Source organism: Ixodes scapularis, unplaced genomic scaffold (genome assembly GCF_016920785.2).
Source record: "Ixodes scapularis isolate PalLabHiFi unplaced genomic scaffold, ASM1692078v2 PGA_scaffold10__122_contigs__length_95168666, whole genome shotgun sequence".
NCBI classification, from domain to species: Eukaryota; Metazoa; Arthropoda; class Arachnida; order Ixodida; family Ixodidae; genus Ixodes; species Ixodes scapularis.
This window is the reverse complement of record NW_024609836.1, coordinates 60,375,733-60,397,572: the sequence shown is the minus strand read 5'-3', so window position 1 is coordinate 60,397,572 and position 21,840 is coordinate 60,375,733. Positions and strand designations below refer to the sequence as shown.

The 21,840-nt window shown below is 44.3% G+C and overlaps 1 protein-coding gene across 1 annotated transcript; it reads right to left on the bottom strand.

Moving 5' to 3' along the window:
- Window positions 1-283: 283 nt before the first annotated feature.
- Window positions 284-18,907, bottom strand: LOC8036179 (acylphosphatase-2). Its single transcript, XM_002411709.5, has 4 exons — window positions 18,612-18,907; window positions 3,563-3,579; window positions 2,183-2,292; window positions 284-449 (listed from the first exon to the last, which is right to left on the bottom strand). The coding sequence occupies exons 1-4, from the start codon at window positions 18,838-18,840 to the stop codon at window positions 335-337; spliced, it is 471 nt and encodes a 156-aa protein (XP_002411754.3). The 5' UTR covers window positions 18,841-18,907; the 3' UTR covers window positions 284-334.
- Between the last annotated feature and the right edge of the window lie 2,933 nt (window positions 18,908-21,840).

Below are 21,840 nucleotides of genomic sequence, written 5' to 3'. Positions count from 1 at the left end.
GGTTCTAATGCACCGGTAATCTGTTTAACTAGAAGAACTTGGCCATAGAAATTTGTCACTAACGTTTGTCTGTTCTTTTGCAACACCATGTGACGACGGCAGTCATTGGCGCAAATAATAACGGCGCTCCATGGTCGACGAACAAAGCAGTAACGTCTCGACATACTAGGCTCTTCTATGCTTTAGCCTTACAGCACACGGAAACGAAAGGACCGTCTTTTGAGTCGACAAGAGTTGCTCGAGGTTTGGATGTTCGTCGTCGTCGTCGTAGATGTCGTCTTCGCCGAAGCGTCTTCCTTGGGTCGTCAGCCGGGTCCGAAGGCATCGCACATTCTCAAAACCTCATCTGGAAGCAGCTGAAGTCGTACGATTCAATCATGCGCCAGTGCTTGAAGTCGCACCTTTCGATTCGACTTCCCGGGGCCCCCTGCAATCGAAGCCACATTGCCCTGAAAAGGAAATTGAGCTTGCATGAACGGGTGCTTTGGTGTCTGTACGAGTGTTGAGGAAGCATGTTTTTGCGTAAAATCAAACGAAAAAAACTTTTTTTGAGGAATTTCTATTGGAGATTAGTACAGAATGACAGGAGCGTGATGTTTCCCAGGATGTCTAGTGATTGGGAAAACCGGGAATTTGTCAGGGAACTTTTAATTACAGGGAATTGTCAGGGATATTTTCAAAAAGCGAGTCCTGTCAGAGAAAACGAGCCGGAAATGCCATAAAATTCTCTGAGCAAAGACTTGACGACTTGGGGGCAGAAAAATAGGCAATAAATTCTGCTTAGAGCGGAGCACGGGCTCTGCTCACCCGATTAGAGTATGCTACCCGATGCAAAGGGAAGAGCCAACAAATCGAGTCCAAGCCTTGGATTGAATTTGATTGAGGGCTCGACACTAGGCTAGATTCAGTTAGAGCTACTAGATTTAGTTACAAATGGGGAAAGTCGCAGACCCCAATTTAATCCAAGCCTTAAGCCAAAAGTGTGCATCTGGCGGCCATGCGGCCATGTTACCATTTGGTTATTGACGTGTGTGGTTGGGCGTCGTGTTTTCATAGTGTTTCCGGGAGTGGACTCTTCGCTGACGATGCCCGCGGTAAGAAAGTGCTTGTTTAATCCGGACTGGACGAACCCTAATATTTCAGAAAATGCAAGTTAGATTAAGCCCGTGCAAAATGATCCTCACAGTGCTCAATGCTCAATGCCTTATGTTGTAATGGTCTTTTATACTAAACCGCCTCTACAGTGGTCAGGAAATTTCACCTGATATTGTCGGGGAAAGCTTGGAAAAGTCGGGGAATTCCAAAATAATACTTCGCTAGTCACCTTGGTTTCTATAAAATTTTAGTTTACAAGGTTTTTGCAGCACAATTAATATTTTTTTTATACCGCCATGTCTCGCCAGTGATTTCGGGTAGCGCGTCCTGACTTGTGTGCTAATTTGCGGCGCATTCACTTGAAAGACAGGCGTTGGCATTCCTGAAACTCCTTCCACCGTATATGTTTCTGCGCCAGAATGGCCGATCAAAGCTAAAATAGAACGGTCACAGCAGACCCCATAGAATGCGATAATCGGAAAAAACATTCAGTGACTCTAGCGGTTCCCACCAAAGCGGTGGATCTCGTGCATCCAAGTTCGCTCTCTCGGCCTGTCGACGGTGCTTGTGTTTACGGGAGTCGCTCAAGATATTGCCGTAGGATAAACATCAATGTGAGCACCGTGGCCACCACATTCGAAACAATGTAATGGCCATTGTACGGAAGTTCACCATCTTAGAAACAACACAATGGACTTTTTATATGGCTAGGCCCTCGTCAGCAACCCCAACAAACTAGTCATTCCTGCTGGATGGTACAGCACAGAGCTGCCAGCAGACAGCTTCCTACTCCTGACATCACCGCTCGTTCGAGCCATTTTAAATAGGTGGCGGCAAGAACGACTTTGGTCGGCGCCGTGCATAGTACCGCAAGGTTATGCTTTGTTCTGGCTTCCTGTGAAGTCAAGACTGGAGGCACCTTTGGTATCTCCTCCTGGGGTGAACTGGAGTCCACCTCAGAGTAAAGGAAGTGTGTTTGCAAGTAATCAAAGTGGAGTGCTGGCATGCATTCGGAGCAGCATGTGCAAGTGTGGCAGAGCGTTGCACGTAAGGTGCTGATGACAGAGGACTCTGAGAAGGTACTTGCATCTGGTCGACGTGTTCCTTCTCGCCCTGAAGCTGCCCCACGACGGTGCCCCAGTTGGTGAGCTTGATCCAGCCGCGGACTCCCAGGCTCTGGCACATGTCACGGGCATACTGCGCAGATCCAGGGCACCGTGAACAGTCCGATGGATGGTGGTCGCTAGAGTCGCTAGCTATGTTTAGAGTATGGATATCCCTATCCCCCATTGTCCTGTGGATGCCACCGTTTTGTTGCCTAGTGCGGGGGAGGGGGTCTATTGGCGATAGCTACCATTTGAAAATGTGACTTCCCTAGTTTTGGGGTTATGATGTTCGGAGGCTTTGGCTGTATTGTTTTGCTCTGTTCAAACTGTCTGGACGCTGCTAAAATACGGAAAAGCGTCGCCTGCATACTCGGGTAAAGCTGCAGATGGCTGGCAAAAGTGATTGTAAGCAACAAGATGGCCGAAGTGTTATTCTGAAGTATAGCTTTGGTAGTGGTGGCCCTAGTGGCGACTACGCCCTTGATGGTCGGTGGTAGCTTGCGCCTCCTACCACGCATTGGGGTTGCTAGCTTTCCACTGACACGAGGGAGATTCTTCGTGGACATTTTTCTCGGGATAACTCTCAACCTAACCTTGTCTCGCTTTCACCATTGTAGCAGCTTTGACTTTCCGTCGTTACGTACGATAAATGGCCGAACCCCCTTCCGCAGGAGTTCCACCAACTGAGGTAATCTAGTAACGTTGCTTGGTGGTAGTGGTGACGTTGTAAAAAGTGTCACACTGTCGCCGGTCGCGATCCTGGCGGCGTCCCAGCAGCGGTGGTGTGAGTGACAGACGCGTGTTTTGCTGCAGGTTGCTCTCCAATTCGACAGTCCGCTGAAGCTTCGGCAGCCAAGAGTTGAGACGTCGCGATGTCCCAACTCGCATTCGCTCGTGCTTTTCGCCAGCATTTTTTAAGACCAACCGTCGGGATCATGACATCTGACAGCGTGACACAGCGGCCTCCGTGACGTCATCTGTTGTCACTTCGGGATGCTAGACCAACATTTATTCGATTAGCTCAGTTACGGAACTGCTCATAGACGCTGCATGCACCAGCAGTAACCCCCCTCACTCACCACAACTTGCCTCCAGTTGTTCGACGCGCCGTACGGCTGCTTTGGTAACTGCAGTGTATTCTATGGGATGCGTATGTTTCGAAGGGCAGCGTCTAGATGGCGTTCCACCGTACTCTATGGAACACACAGTGAGTGAGGGGGGTACCCCTTCCGCGGGAGTTCCACAACTGAGGTAATTTGGTAACTTTGGCTAAACACGCCAGTCGGGGACGCGCTCCAGACGCCTAATTAGTAAGGGCGGTCAATGAATATATGTGGGAAACAAAAATTATGTCTGCTCACCTTGCGGAAGTAGAACCCTGGAACGAAAAATTGGGATAGAACGGAGCATTAACGTGGCATTCAGAAACAGTATTATACAAGAAACTGTCTATCATGGGAGCGAAAGGAGTGCTTTTGGTAATGTCGTGCTGATACGGATACCTTTCCACGACACTGTGCACAACTAGATTTCGTGCAAGTGGCAGGAAATCCTTAGTCGAATTGCATGGCAGCGAGGGACATGCGCAGTAACAACATTAGTGAGCATTAAAAAGGAAGCTGGTGTCTAAACAGTTTTGAAATAAGAAACGTAAGAAACGGCGCAAAAAGAAAAACAAGTTAGCAATTGCACGTCATTGTTATGAGAAAATAAACGGATACAGGCTCTTGCCGAGAATTACAAAAAACGAGGTGGGCGCTCCACAAGCTGCAGGCATTGAGATGGGTGGAGGATACACGACAAAGACCGACACGCTGTTTTCAAACAAGCCCGCGTTTGCCCACACCACGTGTGGGCACTGCGTGTGCGCAGAAACCGAATTCGAGTGAACTGAAGCTTCTGCGCATGCGCAGTGCCGTCGACAGCGCCACCGCAGCTGCGTGACGTCAGGGACGCGTGTTGGTCTATAACTATATGAAAGTTCTGGGCCTCTAAACTCGTCAAACACGAAGTCGGGGCCGACGTTGACGGAGCGCACCGACTGGCCTATCACGACGATGACTTCGCGCTTTTTATCGCCGACGTCCAATCGGCGCGCATCGCGAACTTTCGGCTAATACTTTGTGTTTGACGAGTTTAGGGCACCTCCAGTTTCGTCCTCCCAACTCTACGTGATGTTTTTTTTTTTTTTGTTTTTTTTTCTTTTATTGAAACTCCGTATTTTGCTTGGTCATTCTACTGTTGTATTTTTTTAATTAGTAAAGTGTAGCTGAAAAAGCGGAGTCCGTACTTATATATATATCACGGGGTGTTTGTGAAGAAAAAAAAGTTTTGTAAACGACGCATTACCGAGCGCTCGTTCTCCGCCCAAATCTCCGGATCGGATGTCAACGTTTCACAACTAACTAATCTTATCCTAAGGTTATACGAGATCTTCTTTTTAACTTTCAATGGGAAAGCAGACGTAGCGCACGAACATATCGGGATGAGTGGCGTCTGCTACCGCGGGAACGCCCCATTTTCCCATTGAAAGTTTCAGAAAATTGTGTATAACTTTTTAATAAGATAACGGTTCTGAAACTTTGGCATCTATAGCCCCTGCCGCTAGCGCTGAGTTTGGGAGAAACTTAGCGTTCAGCAATTTATAGTTTATTTCAAAAATAAAAGAAATACTACTTTTCTTTCTTTCTTTCTTTCTTTCTTTCTTTTTTTTTTTTTCTTTTTTTTTTGGGGGGGGGGGGGGGGGGGCATTTGGTAGTTTTTTTTTTTTATCGCGGTGAAACCTTCATCACATTCGCACATAAATCGCAACGCCTCGCGCCAGTTAAACGTACAAATAGGTGAACCCCTTCGCGGTGTTCACGCGGTTTCGGGCTCTGTGTGTGTTCGGAGCAGAAATAGAACGCAGCTTGCTGAGTAATGACTCCTCAGCCCCACTCCCGTTTGTACATGTTTATATCATTATATTTGGAGCGTGCGATCTCTAACACAGATACCGAACCCCACTACTCCGAAGGTGAATGGCTCGGATCCGAAAACGCCGCCACGACGATTCAAACTGTCTCTTTTCGAGTCGTGGTTCGTTAATAATATTTCCAGTTGGGCAAATGACGACAGACGCTGGCTACTTAGAAAGCGAGCGGACGTTTAGCAGACGACCGTTTTATTTTGGCCGCTCGCGATAGCGATGCGCCTGGTTCGTGTCTGCTTTGCTGCTTTGGCTAAGTTTAGCGGAGGAAGCAGCGGCACGGGAGCTCCGAAAATATCTCTAAAACTAAGAAGATTCGTTTGCTGGTCCGACGGCTTTTTGATCTACGCCGCGCCCATCCAGAAGGAGAAAATAAAAAAAATAGAAATCGATCGACTGAATGGTTGCTCTTCGTTTGCGTAAGTATTTACCACTCAATTAAGTTAATATGCAGTATTATTAATGGCTCTATCTTAATGCGTTGCTACCTAAATTGTTTCACTGGGCTCCAGCGTAAAAAAAAAAAAATATTGTTTGTTAATGTAGAGCTCGGATCATTTCTAACATTCTGATTAGCACCTATCGCTTGTGTATAGTATGGAACGTTTACGAATTTTTGCATATGTCCAGTGAAAAGAAGTGCTACAAACTGTCGCGTAAATTAACACCCAAAAGCTGAGTGTTTCTTGTCTCCTTGGAGGGTGTAAACTTGAATAAGCCCGTTGTTGTTGTTTTTAGGTAAGCTATAACACCCAAAAGTTTAGTATCTCTTGACTCCTTTGAGGGTATAAACTTCAAGAAACCCGTTTTTTGGAGTCAACTAAAACATTCAAAAGTTGAATGTTCCGTGACTCCTTGAAGGGATGTAAACATTAAGAAGACGGTTTTTGGAGTAATTAGAACACCCAAAAGCTGAGATTCCTTCGCCCTTGGAGGTGTAAACTTCAATAAAATCGTTTTAAAGTAAATTATAACACCCAAAAACTGAGTTCCTTTGACCCCTTCAAGGGTGTAAACTTCAATGAAAAGTAAATTATAACACCCAAAAGTGCATCAATGAATTCCTTTTTGAAGTAAATTATAACACCCAAAAGTACAATGTCCCTTGACTCCTAGAAATATGTAAGCCTACAAAAATAGTTTTGGGGTCAATTATATCACCCAAAAGCTAAATAAGTCCCTTTACTATTTGGAGAGTGTAAACTTCAATAAAACCCGATTTGGAGTAAATTCTAACAACCAAAATTAATCTTTGGGAGATGTAAACTTTAAAATTTACAACCGAAAGGCATAAAATTGGTGAACTAGCGAGGGAGTAAACCTCGACCAGATCGTAATTGTTCTGCTGGGCAAACCAAATTGTAAATAGCGCAAAAAAAAAAAAGCAGCTTCCTTTTGTGTTTAATGTGCCTTGTTGTCTCTTTGTGTAGTCTTTGGCACATGCTCTGATGAGACGATCAGTTTTATGGGATAATGGCAGGCATTCGTTAAAAACATTGGTTCGGTGTGCACCAAATTCGTTTTGTTTTCCGACAAAGCAAAAAAAAAAACGTTTTTGTTATGTTTTTTGTTGGTGAAAAGAATGGTGTTTGTAGCGCCAGTCAGGTCTGAAAAGTTAACCAAAAGTCCCGCAAAGTTAAAAAAAAAGAAATTAATCTCACTTTTTTTTTTTTTTTTTTAAAGATGAAAATTGCGTTTTGGTGTATATATTGCAGAGATGTATAATATGCAGTGTGGATTTTGACGAGTCCCTATTTGCACTTCATGTGTAGTAAATCAAGGTTCGAAAATATTGTGGAAAGACTCGCATATTTTGAATATCGTTCGTTTTTCGTGCATGCTGTTCCAGACATCTTTATTCAGTTTTGCTGCCCCGCTGCTTCTTTTTGCCTCTTCTTTTTTTTTTTCTATTAAAGACTCGCTGTGCTTACGTACTTGCAGAATTTCCAACTGATGACGTCATAAAAGACGGTAACGTCATCCAGCGCATTTGCACGTTTCGCACGTACACAAGTGGCGACAAGAGACCTCAAGTAAAATTAACAACCAGGCTTGTGTTGTTTTTATTTCTTCTTTGTAAGTTTTTATTTGTCTTTTTTTTTTTAATATATACTTAATCTGCGCGAGTTCTGCTCCTTTACTCATCTTCGAGACGGGAATAATAATTACTCTATTTTAGTTAGCTTATGCGTATTAATAATTCATTTAGCCGAGCGTTCTGACTGGAAAGTAAAAGGCGAACGATAAACCGCAGCGCATGCCTGTACCGTGATTCCTGGAAAGACGAATACAGTGGTCATCCATCATGCTGAGTCTTTGGTGCACATATCTCCTCACAACCTTTTTTTTTTTTTTTTTTCGTTTGCTTTTTTAAGCAGTTTATGCTTTTGCCATCTCTTTGCGTAGTCGGTTTCACCTTTGATGAACATATTCTACTTTTGTAAGCAGAAACCATCCATATTCGCCTACCATGCACCGCATGGCCACTTGAAACCGTGAAAATACCCTTCGGTAGCCGCTTTCTTCTTCTTCTCTCTCTCTCTCTCTCTCTCTCTCTCTCTCTCTCTCTCTCTCTCTCTCTCTCTCTCTCTCTCTCTCTCTCTCGTAATTATGTGTTTAACCAATGTGTAGGAAAGACTCGGCTGTCCAAGTGTGCGACGATTCAGCAGACGTCCGGTTTCGAGGTTTATTTGTAAGGCCACAAAAAACTAACTGATAGCGTTGTAATGCGAGAGTGTGATAACTAGGGCTCAGAAAATACATAAAGTGCGAGGAAAAAAGAAAAACACAGTCTACAAAGTGTTTCCACTAAAAAAATTACGCGTTTCTGAACGCTCATTTTCTGCTCAGAGGTAGCGCTCGAGGTCCGAACCAGATGGGAAAATTTCAGCACGAACGGATATATCTTATTCAAAAGTTATGAATGATTTTCTGAAAATTTCAATAGGAAAATGGGGACCTGTTTTCTACCCATTTTCGGTTTTTGGCGCCGTAGAGCTCCTAGCTGTATTCGAGAGCTCCTCCGTTGGCCGCCATTTTCCCATTGAAATTTTCAGATAATCATAACTTTTGAATAAGATATTGGTTCGGGCTGAAACTTTGGTATCTGGTTCGAACCCCTCTAGCGCTACCTTTGGGCGGAGAATGAGCGCTCGGCGATGCGTAAATTATTTTTGCAATAAAAAAAAATATATAAAAAATCTTTTAATATATGAATGGATGGTAATGGCTATACCTTTTGTAACGGGCGGCAGCTTGCGCCACCTAGCCTAACATGTTTTTTTTTTTTTTTTTTGGGGGGGGAGGAGGGGGTTCACTTTTACTTTGGTTTTGAAACGGCGTTCCAAATACAAATGCAGAACGAACCGGGTGGTTCTTGTTTGAACCACAGTTAGCATTTCTATACCTCCTCGTTGGCCTCAATTCTCGTCTGAACCTCACGAAAAATGACTTTCACTTTTTTAATGCTTACTTTAGCCCAGGGTGAAAAAAAAAATCGCGATTCTTTTTAGTCAAATAAATCGGACCTATTTGATTTAAATCAGATTTTTAATAACTGTAGCTAGGAAATGGTTATTCTTTTCGGATGTATTTTTAAACGTGGCAGATTGGTTGGCCAATACGCCCGATCAGTGAAAACAAAATGGAAGAAATATAATTACTGTAAATTCGAAGTGCAGTCTACTGAATTACTTCTTCATTTTTGTAAGCTAGAACAAAAACTTTTTTTTTTTTCGTTTTGATTTGTTTGCAGTAGGACATTGCGTAACTGACTGAAGTGGAAGGTAGGAAAAAAAAGGTGAGCATTTTGATTTGCTCAGAAATGCGCCGCCGTTTGCTCGCGTTCAGCAGATAAAATATTCATTCCTTGATTCTCTAATTTAAATACAAAACAAATGCCCACATAAAGCTTAATACGATAAACAAATGGCGAATAAATATATTTACAGGATTACTATTGCGGGAAAAGCTTGATTTAAATCATCGTCACTGGTGTGATTTAAATTACGATTTAAATAATTTTTATTTTTTATTCTCCACCCTGGCTTCAACCTTTCTCAAAAGAAACTTTCACATTTTAACCATTCTTAAAAACATTTTAGTGAAAAACCCGAGACTTGCGCCCTTACGTTCTGCTCATTCTTAAAATGACTTTTCTCATTTCACCCTTTCTCAAACGAGCTTTCTTATTTCGACCTTTCTCAAAACGACTTCTTCTCGTTTTAACCTTTCTCGGAACAGCTCTCTTATTTCAATCCAACGGTGTTCGTATCTCAGTCCAAGTACATTCTTTTTTCAAAAGTATATTTTCAATATTTCCCAGAACTACTTTTGCTTTTTTAACCTTTAACGAAATAGGCTTGCGCTTTTAGTTCTTCCCGTATCCGCCTACACGTATAGGTCTTTAGCCCATACATTTTTGTAAAACATTTTGTAGCAACCTTTGCATGTAGATGACCAACATAAGGACAAGTGCGATTTGAAATAAATTATATTTGTTTTATTCTCTCAGCTCAGGCAGTTTCCGCGAAAGTAGTTTGCATGAAAAAAAAAAAGGGGGGGGGGGGGGGGGGGGGGGAGCCAGAAAACTTTTATCACCCGATAAAGTCAACACGATACCTAATAAAATAACAAAGAAAGAGACACTTTTTTTATAATCCGCATATCCCAGATTGCTATTCGCGTCATCGGGATGTTGGTGCTTCTTGAACAAGCCCCACGTTCTTTTCAACTGCAATTCCTGCTTCAAATCGTCGCCTGTCTTTACACACCTGCTGTGGAGCATAGGAATGGACCCGAAATGCCGCAAAGTTGCACGTCGCTCACGGATGAGAAAGATACGGTTGTGAGAGCAATTGCACTTTTATACTGTTAGTAAGGTTAGCTACTATTCATCACGACCCAAGTAACAAAGGTGGTTCCTGTTATTCTCCGGAGAAGAGACAATGCACGCGCGTTTTCGGAGCACGGCAAAAGTGGACCGCGGTTGCTGTCTGCTTCAGTTTGAAACCGAAAGGAAGTCCCGTGGACACAGGCGCCAGTTGAACCTCTATAGCGTAAACGTATAGCAACTCTAGTTGTCCTCCGATTTCCGCCTGACGACGTCATAAAAATGCGATGTTGTTGCCTGCCGCGAACCTGGCGATGGCATGCACAGCAACGAGTGGCCGTGGCAGTCGCCTGTCATGGCGGCAAGTGGAACCAGAACGGGGGCTACGGTATACCACAACAACGTAAAATCTTCGCACGGAGAAAAAAACAAAAAAAAAAAAGATGAATGCCATTTTTAGGAGGGCACACCCTAACATTTACTAATTCATGACTCCTGTCAAAAAGGATTAGGCCCTGACTCGGATCTCTCTATACAGCAGCTAGCAGGTGGAGTGGCAAGTGTGTGGCCGAGGCTAGAGTGCCTTCATGTTCGCTTTGCAGATGAAGGCACCCTACCCGAGGCAGAAGTGGACAAATAAGGGCAGGCTTTCTCAGCTAGAGTTCCAGCAGCTTGCCAACCCAGAAGTATTTCTTTGCGCGACTTTCCAAACAAGGAAAGGCTGACTCAAATCTTTAAATTGCACTATAAAAATAAAAAAAAAATCTATGGACCGCCAGCTTTGCGTTTGTTGCACAAGAGAAAACTTTAGCGCACCCCCGGGCTTACCACGTGCTCCACGTTTGTCTAAAATTGACTGATTTAGTGGTATTAGATGACGCTCAGCGAGTTCATAATATGAGCCACGTGTTCATTTTCATTAATTAAAAAGTTAACTAGCACATTTTACAGTAATTAACCGACTTGTTTCGCCGATCAGCATTATAGACGCCTTCAGCGCGCGCCAGATTGAGCCGCCATAGCCGACCTTCTCTTGTCTTACCGAGATGCCGAGCCACTGAAGCGGACTTTGACAAGCCTCCACAACGGCCTTGGCTGGGGAGAAGGACACTGTAGCACCTAAAGTGGCAGTAACCTGTCCTGCTGTCACAATGATGAAGTGAAGCGAACGGAATAAGAGGAAACAAAAACTGAAGGTCGGTTATGGCGGCGCCCATGCACAGCTGCCTGAAAGCGTCTAGTTTAACTCGCCTGCACAGATCGCAATAATCTATTTTTACAGCGTTATTTTTTTTTTTTTTACATGTTTGTTTGATTTACAGCAATCTCTGACCGCAAAGGATTCTGTAGACTCTTTCCCCTTCTTTCCCCTCGTAGCAAAACGAATGCTGGAGACGAGGCAACGAGGAAAGGTTTCTCTGGAGGGTATAGCTTGTCGGGGTTTAAGTGCGCTGTTGGCTGCAGATTTCGATTCTGAAATGTGGGTATTTGTGTTTTAAATGCGGCGAGAGCTCGAAGAAACCCCGTCAGTGCTGTACAGCATGCTCTCTCGTGTGCTGTCCTGTCCCCATCAAGCCGGACGTAAAGAACCGCCGTGCTTTCCTTTGAAGTCGCGACTGGCGTTACCCTCTCAACAACTGATGACCTTTTTTCAAAGTTGCTTTTCGGCTAGGCACTTGCTGCAGCACCACTTCGTTTCGCCGGTCTTGACGACTCCAGCCGCTGAATCGACACTATTAGAAGACGGACCCAGTGCGGGGTTTCCCTTGGGAAGAGTATTTGCGTCCTGAGGCATTGCTGTGGTGTGACAACAAACCATTTCGCCGATTCGTGTTCGGATGCAGAACCGACCTCGGTTGGTGCTAAATCTTTTTCCTCTGCCTCCCTGAACGCGTCCCCGAAATACCCTCCGACCCATTTTGTCAGCGCTGCACCACAATAGAACCACGGCGATTCAGGGAACGAGCTCTGCTCGTCGGCGGCGGCACTCGACCGAGCCTGGTCTCGTAACGTTAGACTTTTTCTCTCTTCAACCGTGTTGAGTCGACGCGTATGCCACAACATTTGCAGTGGAAATGTGTGAATAGTGGACGTCATAAAGGTCGTTTTCGAATAAAAAAAAATGTGCACTCACAGTTTTTTTTTAATAGCACTTTGAGTTGCTTGCAGTTTGTACGTGCAGAAACTGGCTACGTGAACTGTAGAACTGGCATTGTTTGCACGTAACCGCGTGCGTCCGCAGTCATACTATTCTAGTACACTGTAGTCATACACGCTGATACAGTGGCGTAGCCAAGGGGAAGGCCTCTCCGCACCCCAGGTCATGGGTATCCCAACCACCTCAGCCCCCGCCCCCCCCCCCCCCCCCTTTCCCCTGCCAAGGGAAAAAAAATCCTGGTACGTTCATTGCGGCTCATACATACATATAACCGATAAACACCGAAAATATAACCCCGAGGCGGTTTTCTCTGATTGAGTGAACCCCCCCCCCCACCCCCCCCCCCCCCAAAAAAAAAAAATATATATCAAACTGTTTTTGAATGAAAAAAAAAAATAAACAAAAAACGACAGCTTAATGAAAAACAATTTTCTACCCTACTTTTTTTTTTTTTTTTTTTTTCCTTGTTGATTTGGAACACGGCCGAACTGAACTGTCCTTGGGGTTGTTCCTTTCTTTCGAAACCACATTCCTTGCCCCGTTCCCTTCTCCTATCTTTACCAGCATTACCGGAGAAAATATTATAATTTATAAATTACAATATTTTCTCCAGTAATTATTGAGTTGCATTGCAACGTACAAGCCCGATAAACACCGATTTCTCTCCGGCATTGAAAGTAGACACCGAGAAACACCGGTGCAATGAGAAAAATAGACACCGCGATCAATAACCCCCGAATCTGAACAAAAATAAATACCGAAAACACGCAACCCTATAGTTATATATGCTTGACCAATAGCGTTGGCAGATATATACATATATAGTTTTTAACATTCTTGACTCCAGTCTGACCTTGACAGTATTTCTCGTTGGTGTGATAAACGGCAAATGGAACTCAATATTAACAAGTGCAAATCCATGAGAGTATCACGTCAAAATAACACCTGCCCCTCGTACCATATAAGAACTGTTGAGCTGGAATCCGTGTCCTCATTTAAATATCTTGGTGTTCATATCACTAACAACCTCTCATGGAACATTCATATTGAGTATATAATTAAAAACGCTAACCGCATGTTGGGCTTTCTAAAAAGGAACTTCTTTCTTGCCCCACTGTCCTTAAAACTACTTCTTTATAAGTCATTCGTCCGCAGCAAACTTGAGTATTCTTCCGCTATCTGGGACCCCGGTGGAACGCTTGCATTATCACTATAGAAGCTGCTCAAACCGTTCTGTTCGATTCATACTACATAACTATATATCATCGCACATCTAGCGTAACAGAAATGAAAACTACCCTAAGTTTGCCTGACCTCTCCCTACGTAGAAAAATATCTCGCCTATGTTTATTTCATAAAAGTTACCACCACAATGCAAATCTTCGTCAGCATCTGTTAACACAACCATCATACGTCTCATCACGTTTCGACCATCAAAATAAAGTTGGCATCCCTCAGTGTCGCACCTCAAGCTTTCATCAGTCCTTCATACCCATGACGTCACTGGACTGGAATCGCCTTCCCGCACCTGTTGCCAGCATAGCCGAGAGCGCCGGATTCAAAGCTGCACTTTGCGAATATTTTTTGGATTTTGGTTGACAGTGTTTTGTTTTAACAATGTTCTGCTTTTGGATTTTTATGCTTACCTGCCTAATTACTGTTTGTCTTTGTGTGCAATTAGATGTGTGTGTCCACTCCCCTCTATAATGCCTTCGGGCCCTGAGGGAATGAATAAATAAATAAATAAATAAATAAATAAATAAATAAATAAATATATATATATATATATATTTTTTTTTTATCGCTTTCCTGCTCCCCTCTTTGCGGAGTTATTTCCCCAATCAAGACAGTGTCGCGCCTTTCAAACCGGCTGTAGCAGAGAAACAAAGATATAGGTCGTAATTATTCGACGTATATCTTTATCTGGCACAGGCTGTAACACCTATAAAGTCAATTAGAGCGATAAGGGTGCCGTATATCTATCGGAGGGGAATATATGCGGTCGCCGATTCCCTTTTGGCCTTACCCATCGGCCATTGTAGTGCCGCACTTCACATCCAAGTTGAAAGCGCGGTCGAAGCTACGTGCTCGTTTAACAGGTCATACGTCTATATATTCACAGTGAAATCCCGTTAATTCAGACTCTCTTAATTCAAACTTGCGGATAATTCGAACTTACATGCAGGTCCCATCTTGTGCGTCTCTATAGGAGAGGAAACTCCCAGTAATTCAAACTTTGCTTTATTCAAACTAATTTTCGGTCCCCCTCGAGTATGAATTAACGAGATTCGACTGCATATATACATATATGTCGCCACGTGACCATGATCCTACCCTTATTTTTGCGCTGAAACCCCCTTTCAGCGCAAAAGCAAGGGTAGGATCAAGGTCACGTGGCGATATATATATATATATCAGTGTGTCGAACCGAAAAAAATACGGGTTCGGTTACGGTTCAAGTTCAGGTAAATTTATTTTGTTCCGGTTCAGTTCCGGTTCGATTAATTCGATCCGCGAACCGGTTCGGGGCGCTGAACCGGTTCGCGAACCGGTTCGGAAATTATAAATGACAAATTGCGACATGAAAATAACAAAATCAAAATAACATCAAAATAAAAAAAAAAAATTGCAACATCACGTTCTAGAAACGTGTTATGAAATGAGCACACAGCAGTATTTAGGATTTACGAGACTGTAGGAAAATGAAATCCCGATTTATTTTTTTTTGCACAGCCTTTTAATTTTCTTTCTTCCGTGCAAGCCGCGACCAGCGCAATACTGGTTCCTATGTCAAGATTCATGGATGCAGCGCTTGTCAAGATTCATGGATGCAGCGTTTGTATTCCTAAGACTGAGTGAAGAAAAATTTGTAAGCGAGGTGTGTGTCAGTTGACGGCACTTGAAAAACAAATGGCATTGATAGCACATTAATTTTCAACAGCGCGTGGCCGAACCGTTTTGACATGAGCCGGTAACCGTTATTTTTTTTCCGGTTCAGTTCCGGTTCGGGTTCATCGCGATAACACTATAACGGTTCGGGTTTGGTTCCGGAAAAAATACCGGTTCGGTTCCGGTTCGACACCCTGATATATATGCAGTCGAATCTCGTTAATTCATACTCGAGGGGGACCGATCAGGTGATGCGAAGGGGGGGGGGAAGCGATTAGTTGGTCTGTCCGGCGACCTCGTAGCTCCCGCAGTACCGTCAGCTTACGGATAGACGGAGTAAAGCTAATGTGTTACAACTTATAACCCTCGACTCCGAGCACGGCATGATGTAGGAAAGCAGCACTTTGCATGCATGGTTTCTGGGAGAACGCAGCATCTGCGAGCGTGCACAGGTAATAAAATAAAAAAATAATAAACGCAAAAAATTCATTTTTTATGAATTAAATTTATTGAATTTAGATAAGATTTATTTCATTTCAATAACTGTTGCTAAGAAATAGGGATTGTAAATCATTACGTGTACTTTTAAACACGTCAGATAGATTATTTCGTTCATTCACCGATGACAACGCGGAAACAAAAAAATTAGTAAAGTTAAATTACAGATTAATTAATTTTTTTTTATTAATACAAATCCCGCCATACTACAAGAAAAACGGAATGATTTTGTTCGTTAGCTAAAAAGCTGCATTTGCTTTTTCTTTCGCTTCCTGTGGTTAGCTTTCACTAAGGCATTGCTTTTCCAGATTTCGTTTCTTTTTTTTCCTTTTTTTTTCGATTTCTGATTTACATTGCGGAACTGACGAGCGATGTAAAGAAGGAAGAAAGCTTAATGCTCCCATTCGCTCAAAAGTGCATTGTTTATTGCTCTGTGAGGTCTAAATTAAAATTTTCTTGCTCGATTATTTTTTTTTTAGTACAAATTAAATGCACACAGTAAAGTATGAAATAATAGACAAAGGGAAGTAAAAAAAAAATGGTTCGGTATTATTTTTTGTTGGAAATGTTTCATTTAAATCGTCATAATAAAACTGGTATGATTAAAATCAGGATGTAAATCGTGTTTTACATCATTTTGATTTTTTGTTCCCCACCCTGCCCGAACGTCTGTAGGAGCGCTGGTTTGGTTCTAGCGCAACAACTGAATATACCATTTGCTATATTACCCAAACATCAAAGAGAATGCAGGGATTGGTGTTCCTCGCGCCCACACGCGCACGGCTTCCCCGTATAAAAGATTCGAAGTAAATAACCAAAATAAAGCGTTGACGAACGCGCGCGCAAGATGCCATTTGTTTTAGGTATTTGCTTTAGAAAAAGTTACTACTGCTGAGGCCAGCACGTGCGGCTCGTGGAACACCAATCCCTGCATTCTCTTTGATGCTTGGGGTACTATAGCAATATATGTCTATTGCCTCACGGAGAGTACGGAAGTTCACGACGTGGAAGTGGCTCGTTCGTGCCGCCATTCTGGTCGGAGCCGGAAGCATACGGAGTTCCTTCCCGAAGAGCTCTCGGTGAGAGTGTCGACGACAGCAGGGACCGGCTGCGAGGCGTCGAGGCGACAGGCGCCCACTTGCTAATTCTGTCGCGCCCTTGCGCGCCGACAGAAGCCATCTTTTGTTTGTTTAGGAGGCCTTCTTCACACGGAGCGGTGTCTTCGAGAAGAAGAGGGCCAAGGTTGGAAGAAGATTGAAAATAATTAAAGAAAAAGTTGTTCTCGAAAAGAAGTGCGGCTGCTCGTTTTTGCTCTTTGTTGGAATCGAGTGTGTTGCCAAATGCTGGAATGTCAAAATAAGTGAAGTAAACTCGCGGTTATGAACAGCTGCCGACAGACGGCGTTTGATAACCGAGTTATGAAATGCTCTCTGTAGCAGACGAAAGAAGTGAACTCGGGAAACGATGCGACGCATTCAGCAACAAAGTTTAAAAAAAAGCAAAAAAAAAAAAAAAAAAACTTATTAAAGGCGCGATGTTACTTTGTATCGAAAAAGAAAACAGTTTAATATTTGTTTAGAAACGTTATTTTACCGGGCATAGCAATACATTTTTAGCGCTTGCGCAACATGCATCTGTATCAATTTACACGCCAAACGTCCAACCATCACAGATTTGGTTAAAAATAAAATTGTCCGTGTACTTGGAAATGTATAAGTACCTTTTCCAATATTTTTTTACCATAAAAATTGTATTCATTCCTTTAGAGACGCTTTGATCGTCACCAAGGAGTATCCGGCACTATTTTATCATGCAGTTTTGTAGCGAGACGGTCGATCAAATCTTAGCAAGTCAATGGGACGGCCTAAAATCCCATATATAATAAATAAATTTTCGTCATGGATTTCTAGGCGGTCAGGTTCCATAGACACTGCGGCATTTAATAAAGAAAAAAACCTAGAATGATGATATTCAGAATTTATATATCTAACAACGCTAAAGTTATAAGGTCTAAAATTATTTGTATTAGTACCACTTGAAAATAAATGTACATAAAAAAACGAGAAAAAAAAAACTTTGATATAATATTTTTGCAGATTATTCTGAAACACGTTTGAATGCAAAAGTTCAGCGCGTTCGACGAGTACAGTGGAGGCAAATGGCTCCCCCAGCTTTAGGTCTACCCACTATTCATTCCAACCAGAGCTCGGCCTTCTGACGTCTCCTCCGCGTTCTCGTATCCTCCTCTCCCCCACTTTCGGCCCGCATAACATCGTGAAACTTAGTGAACGTAAAATAGTGCCCGGTACCCGGGGCCCTGTATAGTCTGCGACACTCAAAGCGTCGCTATATCGAGAAAAGTATACCTTTACATTGCCAAGAAATGCGAGGTATCAAACCGAATCAGTGACGATCGGTATGAAACTTGAATAATACGATACGACGCAGTATATAAAATATAGTGTAGTATCTTGCGCGCACTTTTTTCCTCGATTCGTCGCAAATGTTAGGCAGTACCAGGCAGCAGTAGGATAGCGCGACATAATATGAATAGTTGAGGCATGCCCCCGTGCCGGTGCTATTATATTATCCAACAAAAACACACGAAAGACTGATAATACTAGAAAAGCAAACAAAACAAAATACAAAAAAAAAACGCATGCCTTTTTCTTTTTTTTTTTTTTTGCAGGTTTGACGATTCAACCGAGACAGCTAATGCGGTGGAACGTATTCTTAAGTGCGAGGGAGTAATTTAAGCGGTAAAATATTATATGTTCGAATTTCACTCTCCTGTGGGAGTAACATACGAAAAGCACGGATATCGTCTTCTTGCTAACATTTTCGCGCAGCGATATTCGACAGTAATATAGCGCAGATATTCGCCGATAGACACAGTTCTTACGATTTTAGGGCTCTTAAAGCAATTATTTACTCCACTTCTTTCTAAAGCAAACAAAAAGTAAATAACGAAAAGCGTCTGTACGAGGTTTCGAAACCGATGAGCTTTCTTCGAGAAATAAATATGGTCCCTTTATAGGTCCACGTGTAACTATAAAATCTTCTTACCTTGTACATCGCCCCAGACCTCGAAGTCGACCTGAACCAGGTTGTCGTTGCGGAGCCGCCTGACCCACGGGGTCGTGATTCCCCCGGCCGCGAACTTGGCCATGGACTTGTCGGACTCTCCGCCGCCGGACTTCTCGGCCCAGAAGTCGCTCTCGTCAAGATCGAGCGAGACTGGCCGCGGCCGGTAGCGCAGGCGGCGCGGCGCCGAAAATACGACCCGGACGCCCATCGCCGTCGACTGCTAGGATAAACACTGACTGCGGGGCCCCAGAGGTCTGCTCTTGGCTCGCGGCCCTTCTTGGCTACCGCTGGTGGTTCGCTCGGATGGCGCAAGGTGCACGGAGCGACCGCGGTGTGCCCGGACTTGAGAGTGCTCTTGCAAAACGCGCGAGGCGGGTCACGTGGTTTGTGGGCCGCGTCTGCAACGCGAGCTGCGAGGAGGGGGCGAAAGCTTGTACCGTCTGTTTACACGAATACCGTATCCGGAGGAGCAAATTTTGCATGAAAATAAAATTACAGGAGGACGCTTGAGCTTCGCCTTTAAGAGCGGAACGCGACGTTCCCAAGCCGTGCAACCGTGTCAGTAGCTTGTCTGGCTCGCAACCGAAGGGTCGTGGGGTTTGAATCCCGCCTAAAATTATTCATATTTTTCTTTAAGTGAAATGAATAACTTCATAAAATAAAATTATTCGATACATGCCGCGACGTTTAATTCGCATTACATATCATGTTTTAATCACTCATTCCACGCGCTACGTCACGTGAGCGTTGTGGGTTGTTTGAAATTCCCGCGCGAGGTCATGTGGCTGTGACATCATGACCCTATCGACCAATCAGGATTTTTCCGTCACGCCACCGACGCCGGCGTTACTGCGACACGAACTCCTTAAAGCTTTTGTACTAAAAATACTGTTCTGGGCAGTTTACGCCATCACTTCGCATACGATACCCGCTTAGTGACTGAGAAGTGCTGCCAACAAATGGCGCACGCCGCGTCGAGGGAGCTGCGAGGGAGTAAATGTCGCTAGCGAGCGCGACAAACACTGAGTCACTTTGAAGCTTTTGTATTCGGGAAAAGAATCGACTGCTCAGAATGTTTTTGCCTCCGATGCGAAATACGACAGGTCATTGGCACTGCCGGACATACTTGACTAAACAAGACTGCTATACTTACGTGCCAGGCAACGTTACTAAAACACTCAGTTGGGAAACTCGCCGTCGAAACATGGGCCGCTGGCGTCCACCGAGACCGAGCTAAATGCGACAATAGCGCCACTCTTTATCATTCGTATGTACTGTGGTCACATTGAGCTTTTAGAAAGCATGTTTTTGTGTAAAAGCAAACGGAAAAGACTCTTTTTGTATGAAATTTTCTGGAGTTTAGTACAAAATGAAGGGCGCGTGATGTTTTTATAATCTTTAGTTTGCAAGGTTTTGCGAAACAATTAATATTGTTTTTATGCAACCATGCCTCAGCGGTGCTTTCAGGTAGCGCGTCCCGACCTAGGTGCATTTTAACTTCGGCAGTAATTCGCGGCGCGTCCGCTGGGGAGACGGGGTTGGCACCCCTGTAACCTCTTCCACTGCATCTGTTTCGGCGCCGAAATGGCCGATTGAAGCCAAAATAGAAGTAACGTGCAGTTCCTCGAGTGGCCGCTGTGGGAGAAATGGCGGGGTTGTGTTCGCCATTAGCTCGGTTCTGGAGGACAGATCGTGGCCACTTTTTCAGAGCAGTCTCTATGGCAGTTTCCCAACTGTGCCAGGTTTGAGTCGCGGAAGCTAGCGCCATCTACCGGTTTGGTGTCTCTATAATTGTTTCGTCTCCCGCCAACGAGAAAAGTTTTCAGTTCAGTATTCCCAAACGTCCTTAATTACAAATAGCGCTAGGACGAGGACAGACGAAGAAGTGGACAGGACAGGCGCTAACTCACAACTGACGGTTTTATATACAACGTTAAAGAAGAAGGTGAAGGAAGTGTCTGGAGTTGAAAAAAGAAGAAATAGGTCTTTTTCTAACCGTTGTCTAAACGTTGTATATAAAACCGTCAGTTGTGAGTTAGCGCCTGTCCTGTCCACTTCTTTGTCTGTCCTCGTCCTAGCGCTATTTGTAATTTAGTATGTATAACCAACTAGCCCGCCAGAATATTTTAATTCAGTTCCCAAACGTCCCCACGTTTTGTTCAGCCTCTCTCTCCCCCCCCCCCCCCCCCGCCCCCTCCCCTATTTTCGGGTAGCCTCCTCTCCACTCGGTAACGCGCGCATGCGCATGCGCAACCAGTTGCTCCCTCTCTTAAATCTAGGCTCTCTGCTCAAAACCGGCGAGCAGACGGCGACAACCGCGAGTGCGCTGCTGTTCCACTGTCTCCCTTTCATCTTGCGATCCTTTCGTGCGGTTTGTTTTTATGTTTACGTCTCCGCGTTATTTGCGGGCCGAGAAAAGAGCTACTGGGGGCCGAGTGGACAGAGAAGAGAGATTGAGAAAGAGAAAAAAATGTGCTATAAACAAGGCAATAGTGGTGCCCGATTTCTACGTCATCTACCAGAGGCCAGGGCGGGGCACTGATTGAACCCGAGTGTCGTGTCAGCGCTCGGCTGCAGCTCGCGTCCAATCAGTCAGAAGACAAGTCCTAGCCGTACGTTGACGCAGCACTCGTCTTCGTCCCATCTGTGCACCGCTCTCGCTTCTTTACCTGACGTAGAAGAGGCTGCCAAAAGCAACGGCCAGCAGCGGGTTACGTGGCAGCGCCTAGCTTACTGTGGTGCCTACTGGCATTGTGATGTCACGTGATTTGTATCGACCCTCTTATTGGGTCACGCGAGGATTGCAGCGCTGAGCGCTCGCCCTGCGCCAGGTTCGGGTTTTCTTGGTTTCGGCGGTTGGTTGAGAGAGCGTTTGGTTTTAGAAGCGGTTAGGAAAGAAAGTGACTCGTCGCTCGCTGAGTAATCTTGGTATAACAACTGCTCGCTGCAGTTAACAATTTTGCAACTTTGCCGTGCGGTGTCTCATATTTACGGGGTGGTTGGATTGGGTGCATGGGGAGTCGGAATGTTTTGGCTCGTGAGTAATGCACCATTTTAGAAAATCGCCGGTTCATAGACTTCTGCTATGAAAGTATGTGAACACGTGCTCAAGAGGAGGGAAAGGAACGAACTCCCCCCTTGCTCGGACCCTCCTTTGTGTACCCGCACGTCGCCATTCTTCCCCTAGAGCAGGGGGAGAATGAACTTG